The sequence below is a fragment of the Triplophysa dalaica genome, chromosome 1 (genome assembly GCF_015846415.1).
Source record: "Triplophysa dalaica isolate WHDGS20190420 chromosome 1, ASM1584641v1, whole genome shotgun sequence".
Classification (NCBI taxonomy): domain Eukaryota; kingdom Metazoa; phylum Chordata; class Actinopteri; order Cypriniformes; family Nemacheilidae; genus Triplophysa; species Triplophysa dalaica.
In genome coordinates, this window is record NC_079542.1 from 18,107,816 (window position 1) to 18,130,194 (window position 22,379).

Sequence of the window (22,379 nt, forward strand, 5' to 3'; positions counted from 1 at the left end):
TACTTTGTTACTCAACCAATGTTTTCTTTAAGCATAAGTAATTGACAGAATACAAAGGCAAAACAAATAAAAGCTGAAGAAGGAATTTTATATCAAAATTTAAGATCCTTTAATAATAAATTAATTGAACAAAAATTGGGAAAAACCAAGCCACAGCTCTTACAGGCAACAAAGGAGATTTCTGGTTTCGATAGCTATTCTCTATCCTGACTGGATGGGTCAAGATCGCACGACAGCTGTTGTTTGCGTCGAGAAATGGGATTTCTACTTCACTGGGTGAAGTGTTAAGCATATCATCGCGTACCTAAACATATAGAGAGAGAGCATAGCAGAGCAGAGAAAGTAAAAAGGTTTTCAAAGGTATTCAAATACGCTCTGACCACATTTATGGAAATACTTTTAGAATACTTAATACACCTAAAAATAGTGGAATTTTTGAAGAAATTCTAATGCTTGATTGAGAATATTTTACTAAGAAAAAGAAGAAAAACTACTTAGAAAAGAAGACAAAATATGAACAAAACAGAACCAAAAGTGGTGGAAAAAAGAATTTAAAGCGGAGATATCATGCTATGTCATGCATTCAGACTTCTTTACAATGTGCAGGCTTCTCATGCTTAACATGGTCAACTTGTTAAAAATCAAGTTGGACGTGACCAGATTTGTGCAAGTTACTTCCAAACTGTATCTCATAATTGTAATATTTTAAATGAATCCTGTATTACTTTCACCAAAATAAATACAGAAGTAGAACTTAATATTCTAAAATGACAAAATGTATTTGTACTAACTTTTTTTTACTTATTTATTGCTATATTTACTAATCTGAATGGTTTCCTAGGTATTGTATATATGTTTTGTTCTGTTGAACTCAAAAGATGTTTTGGGAGATTTAGGAAAGCAAACAATTCTGGGTCATCTTTGACTACCATTAGAATCTTTTCTGCTTGTAGTCAATGATCCCAAATAATTTTTCAGTTGCTAACATTCTACCAAATATATTTGTGTTCAACCGAAGAAAGACATTTATACAGGTTTGAAACAACTAGAGGGTAAGTAATCCATAGCAGAATTTTTGGGTGGAGTAACCCTTTAAAAAAGATCCCATGTGTGCTCAAGGCCACCCACGGAAATGGGCGATAAACGTGTTTTCTCTTAATAAGACATGCAAAAACTTGCTTAAGAAATGGATGATTACATTTATTGCATATGTATAATATGCAAGCATGTCAATGTTTTAGTTGTTTTAGACAGCTTATAGAACTGCTCAAACGGGATATTTGGCTTGGCAGAAGAATCGACTGTTGTACAATTACGCCTGAGTACCATGCACCTTAGTACGAAACATTGGTAAAAACATAATTCGGATGCATTGTCTAATACTACCGCTATATTTTCCTCTTTGATTGAGCTGAGCTCCTGCGTCCCTCCCTGTACTGTAGGCTGCCTGTCAGACGCTCGTTCCCCACACTTTTAAAAACATGGGGGTGTTCTGTCAATTTATGCTACCAATAGAATTTTGCTACGCTTGTGTTGTGATTGGGTTTGGGGAGGGGTAACTTAGGTGTAAGGGTTGGGTTGTGGGAGGGGCTAGTCCTGATTTGTATGGAGGTAGCAAAATTTGACAGGGTAGCATAAATTGGCAGAACCTGGAGTTGTAGGTATTCACCGGAGTATTAATACACATTAAGAATTTCATCAAATAACATTTATCTTTATAATACAAAAAAAAAATTGGTGGCCGCAGTATGTTAGGAAGGTAGCCCAAAAACCTTCGGTTCCATAATTTTCCCTCAACTGCATTTTCATAATAGTGTAATTGTGCGGGGAAACCGCGACCCTGGCAACACTGGTGCTAGGGCTTACAGCGAACCGGGCGGGTCCAATAGCAGACCTCGAGCTCAGATGCTGAAATCATACCGTGTTACAATACAAAATAAAAAGTTCCACCAGCCAGAGGAAGATGACTGACACCACACGCGTCTATTCACGAACAGGCAATAGAACTTACTTGCGGGATTTTTAATTTGTTAATGTACGCGGGTGAAAAGTTTGTTGTAAGGCAAGCGCTACTGAACATGAACCGAGTAAAGTATTACTGAAAATTGATTTATAATCCCTTACACTACTGCGTAGTGTAAAACGTTATACGTTACTGTAATGCATTACAGAAATAATCGTACAGCTGTATCTCTCTTTTATAAATTTGATCAAACTAAACACTCTTCGAAGATACGAAGTATGCAATACTACTGTATAGGCAATCAAGATTATTATGAGAATGGCAGAAACTTCCTGTGATACTGTGATAGGTCTATAGGCTACTTCATACAGTCCAAATGAGATGAGGGTTCTCTTAAGAATGGATAACACAATACCAGTTCACTAAAAAAGTAAAATAAAATTGACAAAAAATTTGGGAAAAAGTCCAGCAAAAACTAAAAGTGATGATCAAACAGATCAATGGCTTCTCAGTGAGTGAAAATGACAGATTTTTTTGTTTTTGAGAACATAGGCTGATTGAAACGGCTGGTAGCTGCAGCATACCACAAGATTTAATCTCAACATTTTAAGAAGAAATCAGATAGAAAAAGTGTGAACCTACACCTTAAATAACCTAGGGGTTGTGTGGGAATGTTAGATAGTGCTGACTACTTCTCAGAAAAGTATCCAGTTCTAAGAAAGAAAAGTTAAAAGGAGCAGATGAGGTTGCATTGGTAGATGAAAAAATAGTAAAGTTCACAGAAAACAGCAGAAGGAGAATTCTAGGGAACACAAATTCTGAGCAATACATGTATAACTTGAATGCACTAAAGTGTCTGCCAAATATATAAAGCAAAATTTGTCAATTTAATACTGGAAAGGGTAAAAAAAAAACATGAAAAAAATCAACCCCCATCCTGATTGCTATCAATCTTTGGTACATTTTACCATAGCAAGAGGGTTCTTATCTTTCATATGTAACAATAGGTTATATGAAACTGTTTAGATAAACGACATATGGGGACATTTTTTGGAAGAGGACAGGCTCTAAATATAATGTTGATTCCAATTTATGTTGACCTGGGCCATCTGAATTAAATAACCTTTTTCTGACCTTTTCAACCTTTCTGAAGACCCTGATGAAGTTCAGTCTTAACACTCCGGCCAGCTCTTTCTCATTCCAGCCCCGTGATATCAGCTCGCTTATCAAAGCTGGATATTTGGAGACATCATCCAGGCCTTGAGGAAATCTGTAATATACAGGCACACATAATATGGGCATGCATAAACACATACATATAAGATAAGGGTCTCGGATCTATGTGGAATCTGCACATATTACTTTCTCATTCTAAATTTGGAAAAAAGGGTTAACTGGTGTAGACATTGAGCTTCTGCTAACAGCTGAAAGCTCAAATTATCCAGAATGTCGCATAAGAACAATGCATGGATTTTTAGGAAATTCACAATAAGCAGATAAGGAGAGTAAACAAACATGATAGCTATGAGATGTAAACTGGCTTGCAATTACTTACCCACGTGCACCATCAAAATCTGCACCAATCCCAATACTTTCAACTCCTATTACCCGCTTTATGTGATCAAAATGATCTAAAGAATAAGATTAAGATTAATTAAATAAGTGCACTGTAAGTCGCTTTGGATAAAAGCGTCTGCCAAATGACTAAATGTAAATGTAAATGTAAATAACATAACTTTTTTCATATCATGTACTGTATTGTTTGTTTTCTCACCAGCCACCACAGAGACATTTGCCTTTTTTGAACATGCCACAAAATCGCTGTAGAAGTTCACCATGATAAGTCCGCCATTTTCTTTCTAGAAAGGAAAAGTAAGTAAACCCTGTTGATTTCGTTTAGAAAAAAATTATAATAGGTAGGCTCAGAGAACCCAGAAGCGGGTTAGCATTTTAGTATATACTTATTGATAAAAAAGACACCAACATCTATTTATTGCATTTCAGAGAATAAAACGAATAGTATGTTCTAAGTTTTTTGAACACAGATGATCTCACCAGCCGGAGTAGCAGGTCGTCGGGTACATTACGAGTGTTGTTACAGACAGCGTATGCTGAGGAGTGACTGAAAATAATAGGAGCTGCAGTATGTGTCAGCACTGCTTTGGCTGTTTCCCAAGAGCTATGTGACAGATCAACCAGCATTCCTAACCTGTTCATTTCAGAAACCACTGCCTGAGGACAGGAAGTGAACATACACAGGTCGAATCATACCACAAACTGAGATACTAACAAATATTTATGTTACACTTCAAAATCCACTAAAAGCATCAGTATTATAAAACCAGTATTACAATGAGTACGTTGTGTAGTCAAACAACAAAACTTACATAGTCAATATAATTGAGTCAATTGTCAACAACATTGTAAAGCGGTTTAAATACGTGATATCTTTTGGTTGTAATAATGAAAACAAATCTGCTGTGTACTGTGTGAACAGAATATGAAACTTTTGAATATTTTAGTAGCTCCAAGGTCAAAGCCAAATATGCTTTGTAAAACATGTGGCTCTGATCTTTGGGTTCTAAGACAACACACAAATAAGCATCTCCAAATACAGAAAAAGAAAGAATAAGGCCTCTAATACAGGGCTAAACAATTGATTCTTGCATATTCTTCTAATATGATCACACATTTTCTGAATGGGGAGAAAAACCTTACCTTACCAAATTCTGTCAGTTTATTGCTCTTCCGTTGGTAATGCTGGTATATTTTTGATGAGCTCTCAGCCCTATAAATGGGACAATACAGGAGTATGCATAAAGCAACACTTTAAACAAACAACTGCAGTTTTTCGACCTTAATATATTGTTTCAAAAATTATTTTAGTGGTAGAAAAACTCTAAACCGGACCAACTCTACTCCCGCTGCTACCTAAGCAGCCTCAGAGCGGCTACTATACTCTTTAAGTTCTGTGTGCTGGTCCGTACACAGCCCCGCCCATCCCCTGCCTGCGTTTCTGCATTCATTTCATTGTTTTTGTTCCATCAGCTTAGTAAAAAAATGTTCATGTTTTGCGTTCCCCAGGGCGGGAAGCTTATACAGTGACAGTATTCACGACACTAGTAACAGACAATTGCGCTTATCAACCACATGGAGGAACCTGTGAGCAGAATGTTCCAAAGTGTTGCTTTAAACGTATGAAATATGAATAAGACAAAGACATAAGACAGTGACTTCTGTGTTTCTCCTAACCAATGTTTGTCAATGTTTCATGAACGTTTTGTAAGTTAAGGTGAGTATTTACCATGGTGTGTTGCAGGTGTGTGTAAGGGCCATGGATCTTACTCCAAGCTGGTAGAACATGCGCAATGCTGGTAAACTGCTGTCGATGGTGTGACCTCCCTCCACACTGATTAGACAGGCTATTTTTGTCCTGTTTCTAGAGTTTTTAAAACCTGAGGGAAACAAATATACGCTGTACAGTACTGTGTACAGTACATTTCCATTTCCCCTAATCACTCCAAAACATTAATGCCATAAAGAAGGATTTTCCAAAACCATGAGTGAAATCAACTAAAATACTATTTTCATGAAACATACTGTACACAACAAATGTCGACTACAGATTTGTTTACTGAAACTCTTTGCAGAGAGAAATTTACAAGACTGGAAGCACTGAGGCTTTTTACCTTTAACTCACATAGCGAGGGTGAAAATAAAAAGAATTACATCAGGTGTAAGACAAGCCTGGACCAGAAGCATGTCATCTGAGCCTTATCACCTTCTTTTGCAGTTTCACAGTATAGGTCACAGTACCTTCAGCTGTAGTCACCAGTTCAAGCTCTGGGTTTTCAGTACATAGACGACGAATAACATCAATCTGTTCCAAGGCCAGCCTAACAGCATCCTTGTCTTGAGCTGTACACAACACGTACGCTGCAAACACCTAGCAGACATATATTGAGTAGATTTCAGAGATGGACTAACCGATAAACTTCTCTCTTCTCTTACTTCCCTCTAATGGGTTTTCCTTAGTAGCATAAAATTTTGAGCAATTGGCCATTTCCTTCCCAAAATAATTAGGAGAGAAAACACAGATTTATTTATAAGATAAACTGTTAAAAAATACTGTGGCATAAATCCACAAGATAAAAAGATCAAGTGTGATAAACAGTTTTGCAGAGAAAGTTAAAACAAATTGCTTGTGCAAGTTTTGGGGAGTCAAGGGCAGAACCGTTTGGTGAATAGGTGTGTTAGTTCACCCAAAAATGAAAATTCTGTCATGAAAGGGCTATATGCATGCAAGACTTCCGCATTTCCAGTTTCCAGTTGGGGAGACTTAAAGTAGATAGAAATGGAAAAATGAGAAAATAGTTCAAGTTAGCAAATGCTGTACATTGTGGCACACAGTAGTGCTACATAGAAGTGATGTTCTATCATGTTTAAAATGATATTTCCAAAAGTTGCACAAAATTTTGTTGTACCAGTGATCGTCCCTGTTAGCACTGATTCCCTTAGAGTATTACTGTTAAGACTATCTATTCTTTTGGTGGTCATTATTATTTATTGTAGGTTTTATGATTTACGCAGAAGTTATATGTGCAACAATCCTGGCCGGTTGAGCGGTGCAATAAGATGCCTGTCCGCATTGTTCCCATGTCTAGATTGTTATGCCGAGTTTATGTGACTAATTTACTGTCTTATTTACCTACTGGCCTGGGTATTTATCTACTTATGTATATATATATATATATATATATATATATATGTGTGTGTGTGTGTGACCTGGAAATGCAGGATTCACTAAGCCCAAGACAATTTCTCCATGGTGACATTAAAGTGTATGTATTGTATTTTATAACATTCAACTGCGGTAGAACGCCTCTTTTATATACCACTGCTGTGTACAGCATCTGCTAAATTGAAAAATTTTCTCATTTTTCCATTTCTCTCTGCTTTAAGTCTCCCCAACCGGAAACTGCCTAGGTTTCTTCTTGTGAAAAGCGGAAGTCATGCATGCATAGAGCCCATTAATCTGTATACATTCTTTGTTAAGATGAAAATAGAAAGATGTTCTGAACGAATGCTTATAACCAATCAGTTTTTGGACCCTATTAACTACCATAGTAGGGAAAATGATAATTGTAGTCAAAAGTGCCCAAGAACTGTTTGCTGTCCTACATTCTTCAAATATCTTCTTTTGTATTCAACAGAACAAAAAAATTTAATTCTTCCAAATATCTTTCTTTGTGTTCATCAGAACAAAGAAATGTATATAGATTTGGAACAACTCGAAGGTGAGTAAAATGATGAAAGAATTGGGTGAACTATCCCTTTAAATAAGTTAGTACACAATCCAATTTTTTATACAAAAATCGTGAAGATAAATAGCAGATGACATTGCAGAACCATTTGAAGATCCAACATTTTACTGTTATCAACGAGAAAAATTACTTGGCCTCCAACACGACCAGCTGTGAGGCGACTGATATCTGTAGCCACCAAAGGATTGTTGTGTGAATCGAACAGGCTTAGTTTGTTGCGATGATGTATTCTCAGCTGCAATGCCAAGTCATTGTGTCTAAGGAAAAGATGTATAGCAAGTGTGAAATATAACAAAAGATTCAATGTTTAAATACTACAAATTTCTCTTTATATCATTATATACTCCACTGGTAAAAACAGAGAAAAGTGAGTCCTACCCATCAATTAGTGGATATTTGGTCATTATGTCCAGTGCTCTACTGGTTTCAGATATTACTCCATGAAGAAGTGTGAAAAGGATGAATATAAACCACTGTATCCGTTGGTCACTGATACCAGCTTCTTTATATATTAACATCCTACGAAGCTGATAACAAAAATAAGTGGTTCAAGATTTGTTTCAAAGAGCATTTTTAAAACAGTACTATTTGTTTAGTGGCAGTGCATTTTTTTTAGGTTTATAGCCTAGTGAAATAAGTTATCTTAAAATAATTTGAATCTCTCTCAAACAATATAATTTTAGTTTATTTGAAAACACTTTATGGTTCAGTTAACATTAGTTAATGAATTAGCAATCAAAGAGCAACCTAATTTTACAACAAGGTGTCTAACGTTTCACACACATATTGTTCACTTTTCAATTTTTCAAAATGTTTTTGTGTGCTTCATTAAATAAACAATTCTCACAAATTGTGTCATGCAGTGATGTGTGTAATCGCAGCATAAAAACACTTACTGTACTGTATATTAATACACTTAACTCATTTAAATTTTAAATGATTAAATACGGACATGTTAAAAAAATCGGTCAGTTCTGTAAATGACTACAATATAGTGACCATAACAGAAGGGGTTATAAAGTCTTGACCCTAATATGACAAAAACTCGAAACGGAAGTTTTTCAATAACATTACTGAAGCAAGACATCAATGTATGTGTATGAATTGACTTTTAGAAATTCATCTCATCTTGAGGAATATTTCACTGTAGGGGGACAATTAGTTCCAGAATACTACACTCCGTCATATCAAACACGCACTAAATTACTGAAAACCATGGTTTTACTACAGTAACAATCGTTTACAATGTTTTTTACAAAAACTTGGTTTTCAAAACCATGGTTATTTTGTGATAACCATTGTTTGACTACAATAACCATGTTTTTTGGAGGTTTTTACTCTAGTAAAACCATGGTAAATTTTCGTAAGGGGTTGTATGTAATGTACAAAGAATAACAGCATTACTCACCGTGTTAGCACTCATCGACGGGAAGAGATATCAGTGTGTGATCAGAATAGTCTTTAAATGTTCTCTGGAACTTACGAAGTTCAGTACTTGCCCATATGTTGATTTTTACAGAGCTGTTATTTTTCAATTTAAAACACATGAATGCTGGCCATTCAGACAAGCATCGCCCTCTACTGAGTGCTTCAGGTCGGCACATCGATAAAAGCCGCCAGATGTGGATTGTAGCTCGGAGGCACTTGTGTCTTTGCACAACAAAAACGTTCTGCCTGACTTTATCAGATGCTTTGTATAGAGGCAATGATTATTTAAAGCACCACAATTTCTGACCCTTTTGTTATGACATTTACTTCTTATTTCCTGTAGCACAAAACATTTAGGAGAGTGCACACATTGAATTCAAAACAAACACCCAGTGGCAATCTGGAACAGAAAAAAGCTTTATATGACAAGTGAACAGAATACCTTTCAGCACATCCTACATCATAAACATCTAAACATATCACATCACACACAAACAAGGTAATACTGAATATGTATAACAAAAAGTGTACACATGCATAGCATCATCTGTTCTAGCTACCACTATGACGTCATGAAATTTAGAATTCGTGGCATTACCTTCAGTCTATATAAAGTATAAATCCACGAAGAAAAAAATCACTCCATAAAATGTGTTTACATGAGTAATTAGTGTCTATTAAGAACATCCAGTAAGATTTTAACAGACCATAACGATTTCAATAAGCCATTATCTGAATTTTTTATCTATTTAATTTAATATGCATATTACCATGTATTGAATGCACCACATAACAAATAAATCTCTTTTTTCTTAAAATTGTTGATGAAATTTGAACTGTTTGGAAAACTTTCTATTTCACGCCATCTCCTGGTCAAACAGTAATAACACCTCTAAACAATCGATTTTAGTTTGGGTCTAAAACTAAACATTTTTAATTTGCCAACTATTATTACAGTAAATAAGTTGTATTCTGGTGTACATACTGTAGGCCTACATTTTCTGAAATGCATCATAATTATGTTTCAGGCAGGTTTATGTATTCCTACCGTACATTACATAAGTAAAGTAACAGATGTTATATGTGTGTTATACGTTCTGCACGGATAATTTACATTATAATAAACTGAAGAACAAAACAAACGTCTCTGAAATCACAATGGGTCATGACAGGTTTTCTGTAGGAGTTGGCATCTTATAGCCAACTGATAGATGTGGTAGGCCTATGTGCTGAGACAGCATGGACACTTCCACGAGTGCACATTTTCCACAAATATGGACTTTAGCAGCTTGGGGGCAATGAGCTGCAAGTTTATAAACATAGATAGATGAAGTCATTCATCTGAAATTAATCTTGGACGCAGCTCTGAATGAATGCACCATAACAGACACTGCAGTGAACCTCCAATAAGTTTAATCACTTTCTGAATCTCATATTAATTATCTTAATGACACTTTGGTCACGCCAGAAGACATTCTAATTTTCTTTGTTGATGATTTTGGTTTCATTGTGTGATTTTACAGCGTTTCTTTCTTTTCTTATCTTTTCTTCTTTTCTTTGTTTTTTGTTTGTTTGTTTATTTTTATATGTAATACATGTAGGAATTAATTAGTTTAAAATTCACTACAGATTGTGGAGGATAAATGTTGCTATTGTCTTTTTGTTGTTAATCATAAATCATAATAAAGGATTGAGAAAAAAAGCATTCAAGACTCTCAAGGGATTGTTTATTATTGAGCTCCATCTGGTGGCAATTTATGTAGCCCGAATTAAATTCAGCCCTATAGTTCTGAATCTATTGTTTAATATGCAGGCTTTGTCGTTTATTGAATGTTATGTTTATTCTACTTAAGAAACCACACCCATAGAAAGTCAATCAGACTCGCTATTCTAAACTATTTAAAGCAAAATTATAAGCATCTAGGGAAAAGTAAGTCAGTTAAATAACGGATCATGTTTCATTAAATGTTTTTCATATAATCAATTTATTCTTAAAATATAAAGCATATATCCCTATTGTTCAGTTTGACCTAGCCTACTTTATATTCCTATACGCTGCACATTATTGTACATTATAGGTAGGCGTACTGCTTTTTAACATTCTAATTAGTAATGCATATCTTGACAGATAATTGTTTTATATGCTCTTTTGTATAATAAATATAGTATAAATCATGTGAACCGGTATTTCATAATTTGTTGCAAATGCTTTTTCAGGCCACTACAGGTGGCACAATCGAGACGAATACATATCCACGTAATTGAGAGTAGGCCTATTTATATATCACGCATGCGCTCCACATGCAGTCCGACAGCCTGGTGCTACATGTGCGGCAGATGATATCAACAGCGTCAAGTCAAGCCTGTCGGGCTCACCATTCAACAGACCACTCATTCATCTGACTGATGGCTACGTGAAGCCATTCATCAGCCTGTGACAGCAGCAACAAAAGCCTGAGCAGGAATGTACCCACATGTTTTTGATTTAAGGCTTCCAAGGAGATGAAGCAAACAAACGTTGCCATGAACGAGTGTGTTTGGTTACAAATACACAGAGGGCAGAGGCAGGTTGACGGAGCCAGGTGGCGGCCCGGGCCGGGCTGTTTTTGTGTGTGCGCTGCGGTTGCCTTGACAACAGAGGGCCCAGCGGCGGCGTCTGCCTGTCCCTCGGGGAAACATCGGACAAATGGACCGGCATTCCTTACATCTTTCGTATTTTATTTGTCATGCTGGATATACAAGTGAACTTGGAAAAACATGTATTAGGCCTAATTGAAAGCCAAACGTGTCTTACATGATGTTATTACAGTAAGTATACTTTATTTATTTTAACGAAGACAAGTTACAAGAGCTTTGGTAGCATTAGTATTGTGGACAAAATATGGTCACCCTGTTGAATTTAGTTTAAGAAGTCAGGTACAGTACTGAGAATTTAAATACAAAGACCATTTTTAGACCTAGAAGCAGAAGAACTAAAGAGCCCAAACATAATTTCTTTAGCACTGTTTAACAGAACCAGAACTATAGCTTTGTCCCAAATGACATAATATGCCCTTCAACCATGCACTCAACAATGTGTGAATTTTAGAAGGGAAGTATCATCCCAAATTGAATACTAATCGGTTCCCAGACGAGCGCAAATGACGTCAATCGCACGGCACCATGCGTGTGAATATAAATTAATTTGTACGTTTAATGTAGTTTTCATCTGCTTTGCCCAGCATTACTTTAGTCATCATCAGATTAATGAGTTCCATCACTCTGCAGGAGAGTTCTGCTCGAGCTGTGTCCGATAGGCCCGCCTCCCTTGTGCTACATAAGCGAAACTTTGATCGTTGAGTGCATGAAGTGTCCATGTTCTACATTTCATATTTTCGGTTGAAAGAGTGCGTCATCCAGGTACTTGAAGTGTGAGAATAACTCACACTATTTATACTACAAAATCCTGTAGAATAGTGCATAAGTGCGCGATTTGGGACACAGCTGCTAAAAATATTTAGCATGTGAATGTCTATTTGTTATTCAAAGTAAACAAAAATAAAATACACCAAATAATATTTAGTAACAGTTTATGCAACACCATGTAAATGTAAGTTCCAGTTTCATTAACACAGTAGACTAACTAAAATAGAAAAAAGATATGACATTGAAATCCAGAAAGTATGGCAAACAACAGAAGGACACAGAGAGAAGACAAATATAAATCTACGTCCTGTTAGAATGATATTGATATTATGTAACTTCTAGCTGAATGGGCGCGCATTCCGCGTTTCACAGGAAGAACCCGCCGCAGTTTCCGGTTGGGGAGGCTTACGGCAGAGAGAAATGGGAAAATAGTTAAATTGGACATTTCAACTGATGCCTTGTTGCATGAGACCTGATGCCTTATAGTCTTAGGCCGATTTACCCGATGCCTGATTGTGCGACAGTTTAGTCCTGATGCTGTTTTGCTGAGAAATGATGCCCTTTTGTCTAAGGCTAAATGCCGTTTCGTCTGACGTCTAAGTACTGAGATATCAGCACACGCTATGGTCTGAGGACGTCCTGATATGTATGAAGTGCTGTTCTACCGAATTTGAATGTTACAACAACATGTCAACTTATGAAAGTACGGTAGAACAGCACTTCTATATACCTTAACTATTTTCTCAGTTTCCCATTTCTCTCTACTTTTATTCACCCCAACCGGAAACTGCTGCGGGTTCTTCCTGTGAAACGCGGATGTTACGTGTGAAAAGCCCATTCATGTGAAAATGTAGCGATGAATGAAGATCTTCCATATGTGTGTTGAAGGAAAATCTTTTCTTCTCTTCTGAAACAGTGTGATGTTAAGATGCACATTTCCCGAAGCTGAATTAATGCTTGCACTGACAAACATCTCAAGAAAAAAGACCATGTTCTTTAAAGACAAACAATACCTATGTGTCACAGTGTCACTCTTCTTGGTAGGTGTGTAAATCACAGGTCAAAGTTCAAGTTTGGCTTTGGTCCAGACCTAAGTGCTGATGAAGACGGAGCTCGGAGCTTAGAAGAGTAGGCTATTAGAAGAGGCCTTACTTGGCCTTCGTCTTCTCTTCATACGATCCAGCATTCTTATAGGCAGCTACATATCCTGTGTGCTCAACAACCTCCTCCCTACCACCTTTCCCTTTACCTTTCCCGCTCTCATCGAAGCGCTCCTTGTGAGACCCGGTATATTTAGATGTGTCGGTTAATCTGTCCACTGCAGCAGTTTTTGCCACTTTCTAAAATGGTTAAAGAATGGAAAGAAAGATGAACAAAACAGGATATATTTTAAAGCCACAACAAGGCTTTGAAGGTGATAAACACTAAACTTATAACTATTTGTATAAATGTAACCGTACATAACCTCTTTAATAAAAAGAAAGAGGTTGACACAACCTTTTATAAGGTTGTTTCAGCCTATCCAAGCAGAGCTTGTTATAATTGGGTGAAAATGATATATTCCCTTAACTTTATATCTTAAGAAGATCAAATTCAGCAGTTCTTAAGACTTTTTGGGGCAGATTTGTTAATACCCAACAGTTATAGTGAACAGATCAAGGAATAGGTGCCTGCTTATAGTGTAGCAAATCTGAAGTAGTCCAGTAGTTACTATGTAAGTTGTAATTGAGTTTGTTGCCTTCTATAATATTTGTAACATTAAAGGTCTGATGTGATGGTAATTTGAGTTGTTGCAGTCATGCTGTATATCAACATATATGTATAGGAACATGAATGTGCTATATGGAATTATTCACATTATTAAATGGTTGCCTTACCGTCACACCAACATTGGTGGGTTCTTTGCCTTCAATTAACTTATATATTGACTGTAGTGCCTCTTCTTTGCTTTGACCTTTGAACCTCTTTGGAGCCAGTTGTTCTAGAGCCTTCTGGAACTCCTCGTATGTTATGACTCGAGATGTCTTCGCTCTAAATCATAAGGCACAAATAGTCTTTTCAATGATACAAAAATGTTCTTGTCTATTGTAGAAATTCCCCCTAAAATTGTCATCAATTTAAAATGATGACACTTATGATTACACTTACATTCGGCCTGCTTACTGAGAAACTGCAGATATTAGCTTATACTAAGGTTTTGTTAATGCTGGTAATATAACTTTTATTACAACGATCCAACTACAATATTAGTCTTCACTGCTTAAGTTTTTATTATTACTGCACATTTTCATGGTATCATTGCTAATTCCCTATGTAAGTTTCACTCCTGTTCTTATATAGTCGTCTTGATTTTTCTTGATTATCATATTAATTGATTAAATGTCCTATAGTCTTGGAAAATTCATGTAATGTTTTTGTAGATTACAGTCTTGTGGCAATAATGCCATGTATTCTGTTTCATATGTATTCTATTTATTTAGTGATTTTTTCCCCTGCGGTTTAATAATGCAACAGAAATGATTTTGTTTTAATACATGTAAAATGAACAAAACAAACATTGACAAACTCACTTGACTTTGGTAAAGACGATATCTACATCGGTGCCGGTGACGGTCTTGCCATCAATAACTTTGCAGTCTTTGCACAGTTTAGCCCAGTTTTTCCCGTTCATCTCCTTCCCGGTGGCTTTGGTGTCACCATGGATTGCAAACTTCTTAAAGGACTGCAGTAGTTCGTCCATGTCTGTGCTCTCTGCCATATTGGGTATTCTGCCAAACAAATAGTAAGGCCATGATCTAACGGAAAGTTTACTATAAAAGAAGCATGTATAATATGTCAACTTCAAGAGTGGCGTGATAAATAAGAATTACCAAAGCCTTGATTGTGAAAAGAATAAAATCACAGACTTCTACGGTATTATCGTCTCAAAGTAATCTCAAATGTTTATTATACAGAACTTTCAAAGCCTCAGGCTGTACTGAAGAGATCGAGTCCAGACAACAAAGTACCTAATGCTCTGATGTAGCAATCCCAGTCATCTGAATGATCTAAATTGCCCTGTGATTTTGCCTTTCTGTCTCTTTGTGTCTCTTTTTCTGTCTCTTTGTGCGCCATCACAACTTTTGCTTCACCCTGTTTTCCGTTGTGTTTTGTATGAGCTGAATGAATAAAAGGCCAGTTAAAGCACCAGCCAAAAGTAACACGAGTTGTGTGTGTGCAGCGGCAGAACCTTGTTACTAATGAATGAGTAATGAGGTGACACTGAGCAATACACTAAAACTGTCTGATGACAACATTTCCTAAAGAATTCTGTCTCTTTCCCTTTAACATACAAGAACGTTTTTTTTTCTTTTGCACTGTTTACAATTTTTTTGCACTCATATAGTGATACACTGGCCTGTCTCTTTCTTAAAGCTGAAGATCAATGAGGCCAGTGCTGTACTTTCAGCACAGGCCAGCCATTGTCGATAGACAGGAGAGTAGGTGTGTAGATGGTCTGATGTATCTTGGAGTTATTGTGGAATGTTTCAGATGGATGCCAGAGGTTTGGCAGCTGGGTGCTTCCTAAAGAGGTGATGAGCACAGCAATAGTGGGTGGGCTTGCACTGGGTTCAGATCCAACCTCTTCAGCCATCTTTAGCCTCAAAACACACACAAAAAAGCCTCTAAAAGACATAGTCTTTGACAAAAATGTATACTGCATATTTTATGTATAACCTTGAATGTATATAATTTCTATGTGTGGTCTGTAGTTGGGGTCATTGTCTTCATTCAAAGGACAATATGTTTAATGTGTTTACATAATTATTCCGGAATTCTAATGCTGTCATTGTAGCTTGACCACAACCAATTTAGGCATCATGCTTTAAATAGGATTTTTTTTGTCGAGTTAATGTTGCATGTGTGTGCATGTGTGTGTGAGAGATCGTATGTTGCCGGCTGTTGGGGTTATCCTCATAGTCTGCAGCTCTGCCTCTTGAAACAGACAGCCGAATAAAGACATCATTGTGAGTATGAGCCTCACCCATCTAACACACATACATCAACTCGCAGAAACTTTTTCTCTCTTTCTCTCATACACACACACACAGCACACACCCTGTGTGTAATACACACTGCCTTCTGATGAGATTCCCCCACTTGCTACACTCCGTTGAAGTGTCCATGGAAACCATTGTATAAAGTAGGGAAACACAGAGACTTTCCCACCCATTCAGACACAACACACGCAAACAGAATAACAACATGATGGTCTTCCTGTCCACCGCTCCAGCTTTAGAGCTTTGCAGCTAACCACTGACTCCAGAATTTAGTACATGAAGCATATTTCACACCGAAGTTAATAGATTTGGAAATGGAGAGTGAACTGTGTGATGTAATGGATGTGATGACCATGCTCAAAAACCATAAAATGACATCATTTGATAAACAACACAGTTACGTGTTTGATTGCAACCCATTTCATATAAACTCATCTGCTGTTTTCCCAAGTTTCCCCAACTAATTTCAATTTTAAAACATATTTGTTAATAAATGTTTTTATATTTTCGTCTTTGTGCACTGAAAATATTACACCTGTCAATTAAAGCCAGTCCTACAAATGTAATACACTAAGGTTATGACCTGTAGTATAGGAAATACCTGGAAATATTAAAGACGGTTCAGAGAAGAATACCCATATAGCACCGCTGTTGTTTAAGTGTTCAGATTTAAGTAATGTTTAGGGGCAAGATGTTTGCAGCGTATTTGCACAGAAAACATCAGAGATATGATCTTGTTTTAAAATAACACTGCTTTGTGTTTATGGATTTGTGGTTGTACATACAGCAAACATACAGTAGCTTGCAGAGTACTATACAGTTTCCATTAATAATCGCATCAACATGTAACCACAGCCGCTGCATACCGATGCATTATTTAAATGAATTTGTCTTGTTACAATATGTGTTTGTGCTTGCATATGAAGAAATCTCCAGGAGTTTCTGTAAAAGCAGTAGCACTCTATGCCAGCACTTACATTTTTGCTTGCATACTGGTGTTAAGTGCATCTGCATACTGTATGAAGAACAATCTCGAAGAGAGTTAGGTGATTGTAAGTGAAAGTAACAGTAAAATTGCTCTTACCTGTGCTGCTGCCAATCCACATACACCCTGTTTGCACGATTTCTATCCCCTCCTGCTCTCTCGCCCTCTTTCTCTTTATGTCTGTCTGACTCTCCTGTTACTCCCTTATGAAATGGGCTTTAAAGGGCTGAGGGCTTGTTATCATCTGTTTATTCCTGTATCTATGGAGACGTCCTGTTTAACATCAAGGGATGCCAATAAAAGAGAGGAGAGAGAGAGTTGTGTGTGTGAGAGAGAGAGAGAGAGAGAGAGAGAGAGAGAGAGAGAGAGAGAAAGAAAGCCTACTCAAGTTGTAGTGACCAGGGTCATTGATCATTCAGGGTGAACTAGAGGCTTGAGCATAGCAACATAGGGAAGCCAGAGAAAGCATTTCTACACTATGCAGGGTGGGGCATTTCTGTTTATATTCTGTTTTCCTGTGTTGTGTTGTGTTGTGTTGTGTTGTACGCTACTCATGCACTGTGTGTGTGTTTTAGAAAGAACCTGCAGAAGTCAATGAGACAAGCTATTAATCTATAAATAAACACCGATTTAAATGTGAAGCCACACTATTACAAGCATTAACATTATTCTAATGTGATAAAGTCACATAACTTTATAGTCTCTTTGATAAGTTATATCCAATATAACAACTTTACTGCCGTAACAAAATGTGTAAAACCTGTTTATAAATGAATTGCCATTTTGTGTGCATTGCTCTCATATTGGTTTTTAAATAAATGAGTAATGTGTTAAAAACATTTTGTGTTTTCCCCTTGGTTTGCTTCTGAATATTAGAGGTTTATTCCAGTAGTTTACTTTCTTTCACATTAAGTCCGAACCTCAGGGTGCTGGTGTGGATGGCGAGAAAGCAAGTGTTCTTCTCTAGCTTTATGTATTGCTCTCTCTCTTGGCTACCACCTTTAGCCACTGAGTTCATATTTTCCAGGGTTGCCCTCTGTCTTTTTCCTCTTTTATGTCCAAAGAACAGGACATACTGTATAACGACAGAATCAGTAAGTCAGTTAGAATCTGACGCCAAATGTGATCGGGAGGGGCCACACATGACAGACAAATGTTTTTTGTTACATTTTAAACCATTTAATCCCTTTTTGAAATGACATCAACATACATTTACAAACACATACTTTATGTACTTAAATCATTCGTCTTTTTTTTAATCTGTTTTGTAAAGCCCTCATTTCTTTCATGTTCTATCACATTGGCATGTCTTTTACAACTTTTTTGTATCAATGGCAAAACATATCAGACCAGAATGCAGGATGACGAAGTTTTATTAAACTGAATAATGCATTCTTATATAAAATGTTTGTGATGCCATTCTTCGCCAGTTCTATGAAGGTACAATAGACTGTTCAAAATGCACCACAAACTGTTGGCCGAATGCTAACTTACAAAGACTTAAATATACAAAGAACACTTTCATTTATACAGTATCCTGACAGATTTATTGTTTCCCTCTATGATTTGTTTTACATCTATGTTTCTAAACACATCAATGCTTTGCATTTATATCTTTTATGTCTTATATTTCATCACAGCACTGACTTATCCATATCCTGTTAGTCAAATTGATTTGGGCTGTTTTAGGCGACAGCAAATTTGTAGCAAGGCACAAAATATTTTGAGTGTTGTGGGGATTTAACCCATGGGGGCTTCTAGATAAACAGCCCTCAAAAGTGGCTTTGCTTGTTTTGTTGCCATTCCAAACAGTGATCTAGTGAAATTATCAATCTTTCATTACTCACTTGACCAGATTGCAGTACAGCTGCCTCCAGCAGAAACAATGATATGAGAAAGAAATACCACATACATCACCGATGCATTACATTTGTTATGTTTTTGTTTTTCGAGATAAGGAGCAGGTCACCGTTTGATATGACTTGTATTGAAGCCTTTAGAACATCTTGCTCCAGACAAAATCTTCTAAATGTCTATATTTAATATTCAGATACAAAATGCATATGAAGCATAGGCGTAATTTACGGCTGGGACATGTCCCCACCACTTTTTAGAAGAAATTAAGGAATGCTTGCGGAAGGTGTGTATTGTTTAGGGGCCATTATCATCTAAGACTCGTTGAAAATGTAGGATGCGCTGCTTTCTCACCATCTCCTGTTGCACACAATTAAGTTATATTTGCTTGTAAAACGCTTAAACCCATGAACAAGTGACATTTTTTGTCATAAAGTTTTTTAAGCGTAATGCACCGCAACAGCCAAGTTACCTTCCCCAAATGACAGTTTGGGAACCACATACTGTGAGAGAAGGTGTCGAAAAGTGGAGTAGCCAATGGACGGACCAACCACTATTTATGATATATATTCCCAGAAACAATTTATTAAAGTATTGTTTTGTCATCTCTGTCCCCCCCACTTTTCATAACAAAGTTATGCCACTGACATTAAGTAAGTACATTTTTCCCAAAGAAAGTTACTAAGTAACACGGGAAATGTCTTGCTAATAGATACATAAAAGGTAATATTTTAATCCTTGAACTGAGTTTCAGCCACTGTGACACGTCGTATTATATTAGTAGCTCAAACTTTGGGAACAAGAGTTCATCCACAACTTGAACTTGAAATGGCTGGCCAATAAACTCTCGTCAATTCTACACTTCTGACCCTGAAAACTTCTCACATCCTGAACTGAAAAAAATTGCAGCGAAGGCTCTGTTATACACATTACCATTAATATGGAAAAACACTGGTTTGAGTTATTTCTTTCTGTAAAAAAAATGTGTTCAACCTATGACAAACACTTGAGCTCAATTAACAAATCTTTTTATGTTTGAATAACAAAAAGTGCACAAAGCATGCAGAAAACAAACACACTGGTATAATGTATGACCTTTAGATGATTGACATATTAAACCGGTGTCGGCATTGTTCGTTGCCATGGAAACACTTTGTTGTGTTTTCAAACTTATCAAATCAAATAGCAAAACGGCATGCAGGAAGTGAAATGTGTTGTGTTTACTATAATGTGACATTTACAAAGTAAAACATGTCAACACTTGCGATGCAATATTTTAACTCATCGCTCATTAATAAATCTCCACAATAACATCTTATTTATATCTCGTTCTTAGCACCTCATTGTTTTAATATAAAACATGTGCAGTTTATAACAATTCATTTAAATGTTCCTTTCATTTGCACTTTCTGAGGTTTTCTGAGGCTGTACAATCAGAGAAGGTTTCAATGAGCTATACATCATCAATCTGGAATATTTCAACATCATTATTCTGTCATCACTTGAATCAACGTGGGCGTGAGGAAGTGGTCAGCAGATGGAAGATTGTCGGCTGCTACCATCCTAAATACCAATTTAACCATCCTTTTTGTCTTTTTTCTTCTCTTTTTTCGCTTCACCTGTTGCTTTTCTTGGTAAACTAATGGCTCTTCATTTTCAGCTCATTTAAAGCTGCACACAGCCAACAGGAAACACATGTGCACCTGAGAACAAAAGGTCTGGAGCTGCGTGTTTTTGCACGCGTCCTTGCATGTTTGATGTGTGATGGAATGAATCTTCCGTCCACTTGTCTCAAATCACTTCAGTCATTAAGGGTCCTAATATTTGCACTGGATCTGTCTAAAGTTATCCAACAATGATCAATGGTGCGACAACAATGCTGTGATTTAATGGGTGCGGGCGGAGGGAGAAACAGACAAATGCGGGGGACATGCTCGAGGGTCAAGCACATGGCATCAAACAATCACTTCATAATTCAGCCTTTGTTTTAACTGTTGTCACGGAGACCACTGCTGCAAGCATGGCTTATTTTCTTAGTTTTTTTTTATAGACTATAGATGAGATCATAATTGGAAATGAATGAAACAGAGAGACATTGATAAGTGACACAAAAACACGTTTCGGTTTTTAATGACTCTTTATTCATCAAGCCTGCCTCAGACGCATGCAAAGATTATTGTTTATTATTTATTTACTCCTACTTAATTACGTCAACCTGTTTGGAGCAAACGCCGGCAGATTAAGATACGTGAAGCAGACATGGAAATGGATATACTGGTTTGGATCTGGTTTCTTTTCACTTATCTGCTTTCGGATTTGTTTACTTTTTTGTTCTTTCTTCTTTAATGTGATGAAGTCTGAGCAATAACATACAACTTGATTAAAAAGATACTAGAGCTGGATACAACCCATTGAGTTCATTCTGAGTAATGAATGTGTTTGATTACTTTAATTTAGTTTACAACTAAATGTAATAGGGTTTTGAAAAAGTGTAGAAGTAGAAAATTGAATTAAGAATTGTAGCCTATAAAATAGAGGGTTTTTTTTAACAGTATGTGTCTACAAAATTGTTATTGTTATAAATCAGGAGAGGTCTTTATGCAAGGCATAATACAGTAGATCCTTTGTTTGCTTATGATGATCAGTGCAGCCTAAAAAGCTGTACCACTGACAATGCTCTGATCACAAATGGAATGTGAAAACTGACATTTTGTAGTTATCTCTGTTGATTTGATTGCGTGCAATGCACCTCAGACTCCAGTCAAAAGGTTTCTATAAGTAATGCTACTGCGGTCACTGTGAGTCCTGTCACATGATCTACTGCATGCCTCTCCTCACCAGAGGAACTTTGACTGACAGTGTTACGATGTTATAACGGATGCTATGGTTACAGGGAATACACTTAATATTGCAAAATGGGTCACCTGGGTTTCAAAACAGAAGTGGCGGAGAAAAGCAAGAAGGGAATAGGACTGTGGCGGAAGTAAGACAGGAAAAGAAAGTCGAATAAAAAACAGTATGCTTTGAGAAAGGAAATCAAACTTTAAAACACTAGATTTTTTAAAGGCTTATTAGATTTCTATATATCTTTTATATACCGATGAAAAAGATTTGCATGATTTTTAACAGTAGAACAGACAGTAAGGTTTTATGGGAGTTTAATATTAGAAATAGGGTGGAACATGGAACACAATTTAAAAACAGAAGAGAATGGAGACTTGGAATTATTTTATACTGCTGGACAGAATCCACAAGGCCTGTGCTTCAATCCAAGACAATAGTCCCATTCTCTAAACAAAGAAAATCACAAGCACACATGCAAATGATATTATAGCCTTATTGTTGGTAAAAACAGCTAACCGGTTAAACACACACATGGC

General features: G+C 36.6%; 2 protein-coding genes across 2 annotated transcripts; both read right to left on the bottom strand.

The window, feature by feature from the left end:
• Positions 1-109: 109 nt before the first annotated feature.
• On the bottom strand, positions 110-8,938 carry dpep2 (dipeptidase 2). Its single transcript, XM_056744420.1, has 11 exons — positions 8,696-8,938; positions 7,666-7,814; positions 7,418-7,544; positions 5,780-5,909; positions 5,268-5,418; positions 4,682-4,751; positions 4,019-4,195; positions 3,738-3,822; positions 3,519-3,594; positions 3,098-3,233; positions 110-304 (listed from the first exon to the last, which is right to left on the bottom strand). The coding sequence occupies exons 1-11, from the start codon at positions 8,708-8,710 to the stop codon at positions 110-112; spliced, it is 1,311 nt and encodes a 436-aa protein (XP_056600398.1). The 5' UTR covers positions 8,711-8,938.
• Positions 8,939-11,510: 2,572 nt separating this feature from the next.
• On the bottom strand, positions 11,511-17,403 carry tppp3 (tubulin polymerization-promoting protein family member 3). The gene is made up of 4 exons (XM_056758703.1): positions 17,245-17,403; positions 14,691-14,888; positions 13,998-14,151; positions 11,511-13,460 (listed from the first exon to the last, which is right to left on the bottom strand). Exons 2-4 carry the CDS (start codon positions 14,876-14,878, stop codon positions 13,269-13,271), a joined length of 534 nt encoding a protein of 177 aa, XP_056614681.1. The 5' UTR covers positions 14,879-14,888; positions 17,245-17,403; the 3' UTR covers positions 11,511-13,268.
• Positions 17,404-22,379: the final 4,976 nt, after the last annotated feature.

Bases quoted from the DNA above. Each gene is read 5' to 3' on its own strand.
- tppp3 (XM_056758703.1), bottom strand. From the start codon at position 14,878: ATGGCAGAGAGCACAGACATGGACGAACTACTGCAGTCCTTTAAGAAG. The intron at 14,152-14,690 runs GTGAGTTTGTCA...CTTATGATTTAG, and splicing joins ATCGTCTTTACCAAAGTCAA to AGCGAAGACATCTCGAGTCA. The intron at 13,461-13,997 runs GTAAGGCAACCA...TAACCATTTTAG, and splicing joins CCACCAATGTTGGTGTGACG to AAAGTGGCAAAAACTGCTGC.
- dpep2 (XM_056744420.1), bottom strand. The intron at 3,234-3,518 runs GTAAGTAATTGC...TGTATATTACAG, and splicing joins GATTTTGATGGTGCACGTGG to ATTTCCTCAAGGCCTGGATG. The intron at 305-3,097 runs GTCAGAAAAAGG...CTATATGTTTAG, and splicing joins TCTTCAGAAAGGTTGAAAAG to GTACGCGATGATATGCTTAA.